Genomic DNA, 11468 nt, shown 5'->3' with positions numbered 1-11468 from the left:
TGACCGCTTGGCCATTATTACGACTGCACTCAGGGTCCAAGAAACATTTCAGATGATGTTGATAGGATTCGCACAGCTTTTCCGTATAAAAGGGATATGTAGTGCAAGTCTGTCTTTGAAGAGATCGATTCGGTCGGAATATCGAGTGTGCCAGAGTCCTGACTCAGGGAAAATAGCACACTCCCACTCAGCGTGCCTTTGTTTTTCTTGTGTGTGTGTGTGTGTGTGTGTGTATGAGAGAGAGGGAAGGAGGGGGTCAGTGCCACTATGTAATCCATTAAGTGGTCTTAGGGAGTGCTGTGATAGGCATCAGCCTCGCTGCGGAGAGTCAGGAGGATGACTGACAACATGAGACACATTACTCAGAGGCAACACCACTGTAGCCTGCTAGATGGAGGAGGAGAGGATGTGTTATTCACTGTTTGTTTGTGTGTGTGTTTGCCTTCCATCAGAGGGTGTTAAGAAACCAGCCCACAAAACAAGCCCCTCTTATGCCTGGAGCTGCACAGGCATCTGGTTAGAAGTCTGAATTAGTGGGGGAACACATGAAGGACGTTTTGGATCTCTGATTACAAGATTTAAGATCAGAATCGTAAACTAACTTGGAATGACCGAAGTAGGGGATTGTTTTCTACAAATGTTTTACATTATTCACAAAAGCAGCTTAAACTCCATATTGTTTTTCTGTGGAGACAAATGATTGAGATGATGAGAAAATGAAATTGTATTGTTCTAAAATAAAATCGTTTAGGGCTGTTCTTTTGTTTAAATTTAAAACATGTATTCTTCAAATACACATCTACTTACTGTGTTAGTGCGCTGTGCCCAGAGTGGAATAAGCTGGTCTCTCGTCTGGGCAGCTGGTAGCTCAGCTGTGCCGCTGTGGTCTGTTCCCACTGGGGTCATGGGACATCAACATACCCTTTGCTCAAAGCTAGAACTGTGATGCTCTTGCATACACCCACACATACACTGCCTCTTCTCTCTCATTTCCATCTCTCTCTCTCTCTCTCTCACACACACACACACACACACACACACACACACACACACACACACACACACTCAAAACACACACACACACACACACACACACACACACACAGACACACACACACTCAAACACCTCAAACACACACACACACACACACACACACACACACACACACACACACACACACACACACACACACACACACACACACACACACACACACACACACACACACACACACACACACACACACACACACACACACACACACACACACACACACACACACACACACACACACACACACACACACACACACACACACACACACACACACACACACAAACACACACACACACATATATTCTCTTTTAGTCTCCATCCCCCTTCACACTTCCCCCTTTCATTTTTCTCCTCTGTCTTCGTTGACTGCTTAGGAGCAACACTGGGCCCTCTGCCAGCTCCTACCCCACCTCTCTACCCCACCTCTCCCCCTCTCTACCCCACCTCTGAGCAACACTGGGCCCCTCTGCCAGCTCCTACCCCCACCTCTCTACCCCACCTCTGAGCAACACTGGGCCCTCTGCCAGCTCCTACCCCACCTCTCTACCCCACCTCTGAGCAACACTGGGCCCTCTGCCAGCTCCTACCCCACCTCTCTACCCCACCTCTCTACCCCACCTCTGAGCAACACTGGGCCCTCTGCCAGCTCCTACCCCACCTCTCTACCCCACCTCTGAGCAATACTGGGCCCCCTGCCACCTCCTGAGCACCCCACCTCTGACCCCACCTCTGAGCAACCTACCCCACCTCTCTACCCCACCTCTCTACCCCACCTCTCTACCCCACCTCTGAGCAACACTGGGCCCTCTGCCAGCTCCTACCCCACCTCTCTACCCCACCTCTCTACCCCACCTCTGAGCAACACTGGGCCCTCTGCCAGCTCCTACCCCACCTCTCTACCCCACCTCTCTACCCCACCTCTGAGCAACACTGGGCCCTCTGCCAGCTCCTACCCCACCTCTCTAGCCCACCTCTCTACCCCACCTCCAACACTGGGCCCCTCTGCCAGCTCCTGCCCCCACCTCTGCCTACCCCACCTCTGAGCAACACTGGGCCCTCTCTGTCCCACCCCACCTCTCCTACCTCCCACCCCTCTGCCAGCTCCTACCCCACCTCTCTACCCCACCTCTGAGGCTGCGGGGCAAGAGAGAGCTGCAGCTCTGGAGGGCAACTCAAAGGGCAGCCAAGTAAAACCAAACATCCTCCCCCTCCAGTTGCCAAAACAAACCAGATTTACCACTGCGCACATATATTGCTGCAAAACAAACATATGCAGAAATGTAGGGTACCACACACACATATATTGCAGAAATGTAGGGTACCACACACACATATATTGCAGAAATGTAGGGTACCACACGCACATATATTGCAGAAATGTAGGGTACCACACGCACATATATTGTACATTTGTATGTATATCGAGGGAGATCTCAAAAACCCATATACCTTAACAGAAAAATCTGCAATAGCACAATTGTGTTGATATTCATTCATCCATTTTGCTGTGTGCTGCACTTCATAGTCCAAGGCATTCTGTCGTTATACTGTTGTGTGGTATTGCTCCCTGCCTTACTCATAACCACACAACATTACCTGTCTCACCCTAACCACACAACATTACCTGCCTCACCCTAACCACACAACATTATCTCTTTTCTCTCCAGAATAATATATGATGAATTTCCAACAGTCTTTTTCACTATTCTCTAGTATAAAAAGGTGACATCATTTTCTTGCTTTATTCAGATTGAAAGCATCTTGCCATGGTTAACAGCTCCATTTCTTTCACCTGAGTTGACATAACATTATTCTCATTCAAAAGTTGCCATGTGAGCACTTCTTTCCACCTAACTGGCCAAATGATGTGAGATGTTGGCGAAGAATGATTCATTACTTCTGAGAATTGCACACTGTGCTCATATTCTAAAGGAAAACTTCTGACTTCATTCTCATGCCATTGAGTGCATATGAAACTTTCTTGATAGCATCTATGATTAATGACAGACGCTATGTTAATTACTGTGGTCTATTAAAACACATCACAACAGCTTTACACATACACACACCCACAGATCATATTACACCAGAGAGCGGCTTTGACAGGACTCAGATCCTTACAAATTTATTGAGTTAAATGTATGATCAACTCAAAAGTGACATAAGAAAATAAACACCCTTGCATAGATCACAGACCAGGCGTCGGTCAGCATCTGACAAAATGAACACACACAACCAAATCCTTGCTCAATGAAAAGTCAAAACAATGATGGCAGCAAACATGTCATACCAGTCATATTTCCATACAGTTGGTATGTGGGATCTGTGGAAGTGTGGTGGTACAGACAGTCCATCATGAACCTGGGGGTCCTAGGGCAAGGCTCATTCCAAAGGCACCCCTCCAGGCATTCATAACTATGTTTCATTGAAATCCAACAAAGCACATTCACATCAATCTAAAGCTTATCTCTAGGCCCTCATCGCCACTAGACCTCATCCAACACAACCAATGTGCACTTACATGTTGTGTGAACAACATTAACGTCTGCAGCACAGACCTGCCGATAGAGAAGTCCTTTAAGGAAAAGAAAGTTAAGACGATGTCAAATGATAAGAATGAGTTTGAAAACACAAGCGTGCTGATGACAGCAAGGGCTTTTAACATGAAGCAACCGCAACGAAGCCGATCCTAAGTTTTTGAAAGACTAAGCTCATGCAGCCTTTCATTGACCATGCACATTTACGATCCGAGCTGTAAGGTTGCTGTTAAATTGGTTGTCTTTACAGGAAGGTTGGATGATGACGTCTTTCTTTGATTTCCAGTGTTTGAATGAAGCTTTGGTGACATTTAAATAAAGCCAAGAGAATAACCAGTTTCACTAATGCCTTTTTTCACTTTATTCAATATAATATATTATAATATTATTTGTGTTTTGCTTTCTCTTTTATAGTCATGGCTTAGCATAGGGACTCTCTGGGAGCCCCATATGGTTTATCTGAAGCACGTGTTTTATTCATAATAGTGACATTAAATAATATAATAGCAACATGAGGCCACAGAGGTGAACACAAAGAGAAACTAAATGTTGTCATGTTCTCAGAAGGCCACATCTACAATAAATGACTTCTTCATTTTTTCTTGGGATATGCATTAAGTGTCTCTACCAGCACGCTATATTGGATGGAAAATCACTTGTAAGCAGACTGTTTGAAATAGCACTATTAGTTCCAACATTTTTTATAAGTATTTTGTGGTATTTATGTGGTTTTTTTCTTCAGATATGTCAGCACACGTTTAATTGAATCAGTCTTTGGACCCAGCAAGGCTTATTAATGCCAAGATTTGTAAAAAATCTAAACATCCTTTTCCACTGTCTCTGACACCAACATTCACACTCAACACAGACACCGCAGAGAGCACAGAAATGACACCAACATTCACACTCAACACAGACACCGCAGAGAGCACAGAAATGTACAGTACAAGTAGGTCAGCAATGCAGTAGGGTCAGAGTAGATCAACTAGTGCAGTGGGTCAGTGCAGTAGATCAGTAGGGTAACAGTGAGTGGGTCAGTGAGATCAGTACGAGTAGGTCAGTACGAGTAGGGTCAGTACGAGTAGGTAGATCAGTACGAGTAGGTCAGTACGAGTAGATCTATCAGAGGGTTTGACTTTGGTTCATTTGTCCCTCACTGATCCCCTCTAAACTGAAACAATTAAACAGATTTAGGAGATCAGCTCAGTAAAACACCATCCTATATGTTTTCATACGCTCTGTCATCTTTAAAAACGTTCCTTGGGCACATCCTCATGTTTCCCACCAGCTCAGTACGTCTGTTGTATTTTTTTTACTCGTTTTTCTCATGTTGTCATAGGGGAGTGCAGCTAAATGATATGTCATCTCTATTGCTGTTTGTCAGAATGCATCGTCTGGATGGTCTTATTGTACAGCACCATACCCCTGCTTCTTGGCTAGCCTTCCCTGTTGATGTACTCTGACAACCAAGGGGTATTTATATCGCCCATTCATGGACCGTGGTGACATAACTTGTGTTACAATGCTATTGCACAGAACAAAAAAGCCAACAAGTCAAAGGGATGATGTCATGATGGCTGATAGTAGACAAAGTATTTGTCTTCAACCTGCAATCCCACCAACACACAACATCTACCTATTTTAAAAGTACCAGTAGCAGTTTGTAATGTATGTTTTGTCTTAACCATTGCAAACACTACAGTCAGTAAGAAGCTACTCTCAGGACTCTTAGAGACATCTTACAGCCCATTCAGACATTTCACAGAAAAAGAAAACTGCTGTGTTGCAGAAAAGCAATGGTAAGAATCTTGTCTGTCATGTTTTAGATATTTAAAAAGTGCATAAAAAACAGTCTGCCTTCTTAAGCCCTTTCTGCATCAGAAGATACCCCACTTTCAGCATGGCTGTCAACACATTTCATTCTTTCAGGGGCAAGACATCAATACTCCTTGCAGGCACTATAAAAATCAAACGCAGAAAATAAATGTGTATCTCAGTGTCTGAGCGGCCATACATGTCCAGTAAGGTCTGACCAGCTGTACATGTCCTTGCTTTTCTGTCTAAGTAGTAGAAACCAGCTGATGTCAAATCAAATGAGAATAATAGCACTGATCAGAGTTAAGAAGAACAACAGTACCACTAAAGCAAAGCAATGCTTTTGATTGTGCGCAGCTGAAAGGGCAGGGGTCATTAAGGGGAGGGGTCATTAAGGGGAAGGGTCAGTAAGGGCAAGGGGCATTAAGGGGAAGGGGTACAGTAGGCATGGAATCACTCTCAGAGCTCCTTGACCTTTCCTCGGGGCAGGTGAGGGGGAATACAGTACATGGCTGGCCATTTTGCACATGGATGTAGAGAGGGAGATGGAGAGCATGTTCAAGCGCTGCAGTACAGGAAGCTGTGCAGGGACCTCGCTGAGGTAGACTCCTTATGGCCCGCAACGCAACGCAACGCAACGCAAAAGTACTCATCCACAAGGCAGATTCCAACCCAATGGGATCCCACCCTTACCCACCCACCATTAACTTAATCAATGAGACCGACGCTGATTTTTTCCCCCCCACAGACAAAGTTCAGGTGCATTACGACATGAAGAGGTCAAGTTGTGCGTGACAACCATGTGTCATGTTGAACACCTTCTCAACTCGGAGTGCACCCACCCGATGCTCAGGGCTCATCTCTATGGAGCACATACAGTACTCTCCTTTTAAACAGACAAGTGTAAGGATACTGTAACACCTGGACTATCTCACCTGCCCACCATGGACACCCCAAATAGTTACTCCGCCTTGTTTAACACATTTACAACTCAGCGCAAAAGTCTCCCTTCTTAGAGGTAACACTTGCACTTGTGTGAAAGCTTTGAAAAGGAGGCAGAAGGTCATTGTTGTGACTGAACTGGTTCCCTCCCGTTTAGCGCTCCAGCTGAAACTGCACTGTGCTGCGCTTGTGTCATGATGGCGGTCAGTCGTACGCTGAGGCACTTTCACCTAGCCAGTCGTTGAGAGGCACAAAGGCACTAGCAACCTATGTTCATAATTCTGACTTGTTCTCTTTGCAATGTTTCCTGACATTATTAAATAAATCAAGTAATTTAGATACTTTGAACATCACAATGGCCTAAATTTGACTGCAAAAATCGAAAGCATGAATTATATTTACATTTAGTTTTACTTGTTGAGAGAGGCCCATGCACTGTATTATTGGCGTTATACTGATTTTAACAGGTGCTTAGTATGAGTATATGCATTTTTGATAATATTTTCCTCAGTTTCATTGGCTACTTTTTAAATAAGGAGGTCTGCATTCCCGAGATGGGCTTGCATATATTTTTGTCACATTTCAGAAAATGTGGGATTCCATGTCCCTTTTTCCCTGACAGTAACATGGGCACCTATAAGAGGTGCCTAAATTGCAACAAGCTGTATAATATTGATGTCATGCATTAAATATACTAGGATACATAGTACCTTAGTTGAGTAGGCCATAATGCAGGTTATTTTCTAACATGCTATGATCTCATTGAGTTACTGTTCCCTTAAGGTTTAACATTCAGTCCTTAAATACTCATAAATGATAAGCATTTCAAATCATAACGATCCAGTGCACTTTCCATGGAAGTAGATGGTAGGGAAGATGGAAGAAAGGTCCAAAAAGAAAAAAAAGCTCTTAAATGAGATAATGTCCCAAGCATGCCATTATCAAAATGATAAGAATCTGAACATGCTAATATGAAGCTCCTTTTGTCATTGTGCTGTCTTGCATCTAAAGGGCATGGCATTGAATCACTTGGTGATCTTTTAATACAGCATCTGCTGAAAAATAGCAGCATTGCGGATGTTCATGGGTCGAGGACTTGGTCCTCTGTAGCATCCCAGCAGGTATTCAGTCACGTCTGTATAAGGTGCTTTGCTGGTCGGTATATCCTTTACTGGAAGGAGACCACCTATCAGGAAGTCGTCAATCAGACCCTGCCGAGCGTTGCGCCTCTTCCTCTGCAGGGCAGGGTAGTTTGGATGCATTTTCTCCAGGATGCACTGTGCAAGTTACTGAAATGGTATCTGTATTCCATGCATATCATTTTAAAACAACCCTTCGCGGATGCCGGTTAGAACAACCACCAAGGGTCCTCGTAAGTGCCAGACTTTTTGCCTGTTGGTGCGCGTTTATGTGTGTTAGCTGGGAGTTCTTTTGATGTACTGGAAGTATTTTTTTTTTGAAAATTAATAACAGCTACTAACTTTCGAATATCTAACGGCTTGATTCTTTTCATTGTGTTTTTTTTTTCTTTTCTTTCTTTTGCGGAGTAGGCTATAGTAGTCGCATTGAAAGGGCTCTCTACGGAGGTAAATGAAGCATTCGTGTGATTAGTATGATCACCAGTTTCTTAAGTCCCTGCTTTCTTCTAAACATCGGACAGGAGCTTGGTGTTGTTCACACAGTTTTGATTAGTGATTGTGCAGTTGCCAGTTCTCAGGTTGGCTTCCCTAAAATTGTCGATACTGTTGTTTATGTCACCGTCAATTTCCATGTATTCTGATTTGCTTACAGTCGAGGAGCTACGGCGACTGGAGGTGTCTGAAGCAATGTTTGGATTGCTAACATTGAGGAGTTGAGCCTGCTCCTCTCCCTCTGTCTCCCTGTGATAGAAGTAGTTGAAGTTGGATACGATGACAGGTACCGGAAGCGCAATTGTCAGCACACCTGCAATGGCGCATAGGGAACCGACGATCTTGCCACCTATGGTCACTGGAACCATGTCCCCATAGCCGACTGTGGTCATGGAAACCACGGCCCACCAGAAAGCGTCCGGTATGCTTGAGAAGTGCGATTCCGCTTCTTCGGCCTCTGCAAAGTACACTGCGCTGGAGAACAGGATGACTCCGATGAACAAGAAAAAGATGAGCAATCCGAGCTCCCTCATACTGGCCTTAAGGGTTTGTCCCAATATCTGCAGCCCTTTTGAATGCCTTGACAGCTTGAAGATCCTAAACACTCTCACCAGACGTATCACCCTGAGTATGGCCAATGATGTCGCCTGTTCACCCTTTCCGTCGTGATTTTCAGGATCATCGGCCAGCTCTGTGCCCAGTGTTATGAAGTATGGAATGATGGCCACTATATCGATAGTGTTCATCATATTCTTGAAGAAAGCCGCCTTGCTCGGACAGGCAAAGAAGCGCACTATCAGTTCAAACGAGAACCATATGATGCACAACGTCTCCACAATGAAGAACGGGTCGGTCAAGATGTTTGGTTTGTAATAGAAAGTGGTGTTGCCCACAGTTTCCATGCGACCCCTTGGGTCTTCTTTCAGTTCAGGTAAAGTCTCCAAACAAAATATGACAATGGAGATCAAAATGACCATCACAGACACAATAGCAATCCCCCTGGCCGGCCCTGAACTCTCGGGGTGCTCAAAAAGTAGCCAGATCTGTCGCTGAAACTCCTTTTCTGGCAAAGGGCGCTCCTCCTCCCGTATAAAGCCTTCATCCTCGCGAAATCTCTCCATAGCGTCGACCCCCAGTTCGTAAAACTTAATTTCCTCTGAGAACATATCCAAGGGTACGTTCACCGGCCTCCGCAGCCTGCCTCCGGACTGATAGTAGTAGAGTATTGCGTCGAAACTAGGACGGTTCCTGTCGAAGAAGTACTCATTTCTCAGGGGATCAAAGTAGCGCATCCTCTTCTTGGGATTACCTAACAGCGTCTCAGGGAACTGTGAGAGAGTTTTAAGTTGGGTCTCGAAGCGCAGACCCGCTATGTTGATGACCACCCTCTCACAGCATTCGTGGTCATCGTGGTCCGGGGGATAGGTGTCCTGAGGGTGGCCGGGCACAGCTGAGGTCTCATCCATGTTATCTCCGGGCACTACGGTCATCCTGCAGGTCGGCGTGGGAGGAACACTGCAGGAATTGCGGGATTGCGGTTAGTTTGACAAACCAGACAATTTCCCATAAGAAATGCTCCCCCTTCCTCCGAGATTCCCCACCCCTGTGAGCTGTCTCGGTCCCCGGGTGAGGGGATAGCTGCCTCGGCCTCAGTGCGGCCCCACTGCGGTTCTCGCTGACTCGACCATTGCTACCTTTCTGCTGCTGCCTCTGCCACCCAGTCAGAGCGAATGGATCGAATAGCAGCAATATTTGCTAACTCAGCAATTTCACTCTATGGAGTATTATTTATTTGTTTAATGTTACTTTGCTTGTTGCAATTATTCTCGCATTTACATAATTAGCATATTCACCCAGGAAGAACATCTCTTCTAATTGCTGTGCGTTATGCAAAGACATACTAATATTCAAATAATCTTGAAAAGGTTATGTCAGGTAGCCTATTATTCCTTAGCATCTAATCTCCTTGATTGTGTCAATCCACAGAAGCTCCGATAACCTTCTCCACCTAGCATACTCCAAAGTGACTGCAGTTCTGTAGACATTTAAGGCTGTAAAGTATACACGCTAATGACCGGATGAACATGTGAGCGACTAAGTACACGCATGCATACCTTACCTCCGCTTGATCTTTAGGGATACTGCTGGAATGCGTCCGTTGGTGCACTCATCCAACGCTGATGCTCCCTTTCTCCTGTGTATGGATATCTATAGGGTACATGGACACTTTACATCTCTTCGGAGTCGTGCTTCTCTGAGTGCCTGTAATCCTGGTTGAAGTTCATGGCATGTTCGTGTCCTTCCACGAGTTATTTTTCAGAAACTAAAATAAATTAAATTTCAAAATACTTAAAATCAAACTCTTTGCATCCCGCAATAAGCAAAAAAGTCATATTGACGAAGGCTGGACGCTGCAATGTAAAAGAATGCTGAAGCCGCAACGTCCAGTCTGGTATAGTGCAGCGGCAAGTGCGGCTAGAATAGCTTACAGCCCACTGCACGAGGAACTCTAATGCTGCAACTCAGGGGGGAGATACATTAAGGGGCAATAAGCGAACCCCTGCCATTTCCAGACATTACCGCATCAGCAAAATGTGCTCTTACGAGTAGACAAGATGACGAGCAAGGTCTGTTGCAGCTCAACATACTGTCAAAGGGTGGAGATGAAAGATGCTTAAAGTGGAGAATCAATAGGAGGATGAAAAAAATAATTCCTTAATAATGTGCACCAGTACATTGTGCTGTGTTGAACATGCGAGGGGGCAGAGAGAGAGAGAGTGGGAGGGAGGGAGAGGGGGAGAGAGCTTTTGATAAAGAGAAGGAGGGGGAGGGTATTCGACGCAATGCAGAACGGTTGTACTAACGCACGTTGCCACAAGTTCCTTCCACACCACAAAAACAAGATCATTTATGTGCCAGCGCTGGCGCAGTATCTAATCCGCCGCTTACGTGCAGGTATTGAACACACCCTGAACAATATTTACATTATGGAGAGGCAGCGGTATGCTAAAGCGCAGCAGTGGACGCTTTCGGGGGGATGCCGGGAATCACACAGTGCCGCATCGGACGATCTGTCAGTGACTTGGAAATTCTGAACTAGTCACTTTTCCAGTTGCACGTGTTCGTTACGTGGTTCCTGTGTGTATGTTTGTGTGTGGGTGTGTGGGTGTGGGTGTGTTAGAGACGGTGGGCGTGAAAGACAGAGAGAAGGCGAGAGATCACAGCCAAAATAAGAACTTATCAAAGGGTTAATTAAGCAGTCCTTCATTTATGTCTCCTACGTGTTTAAATTGCTATTAGAATAGCCATATAATAAAATGTGCAATATGTCTAAACTTGAGTTTCTCCTAGTTTATGAGAGGAGATAGGAGTTTGCGTGTTGCTGTCCATGGTGCTGAAACAGACCATTTTGCTGTTCTCTCACACCGGCATCGGTTCTCTCACACCGGCATCGGTTATCTGTATTCCGATCAGTTTCTCAATATG

General features: G+C 45.2%; 1 protein-coding gene across 1 annotated transcript; it reads right to left on the bottom strand.

The window, feature by feature from the left end:
- Positions 1-4857: 4857 nt before the first annotated feature.
- Positions 4858-10746, bottom strand: kcna1a (potassium voltage-gated channel, shaker-related subfamily, member 1a). The gene is made up of 2 exons (XM_048257793.1): positions 10102-10746; positions 4858-9497 (listed from the first exon to the last, which is right to left on the bottom strand). Exon 2 carries the CDS (start codon positions 9470-9472, stop codon positions 7997-7999), a length of 1476 nt encoding a protein of 491 aa, XP_048113750.1. The 5' UTR covers positions 9473-9497; positions 10102-10746; the 3' UTR covers positions 4858-7996.
- Between the last annotated feature and the right edge of the window lie 722 nt (positions 10747-11468).

This window comes from Alosa alosa, chromosome 11 (assembly GCF_017589495.1).
Source record: "Alosa alosa isolate M-15738 ecotype Scorff River chromosome 11, AALO_Geno_1.1, whole genome shotgun sequence".
Classification (NCBI taxonomy): Eukaryota; Metazoa; Chordata; class Actinopteri; order Clupeiformes; family Clupeidae; genus Alosa; species Alosa alosa.
Note: the sequence above shows the minus strand (reverse complement) of the source record. Positions and strands in the feature narration are given on the sequence as shown.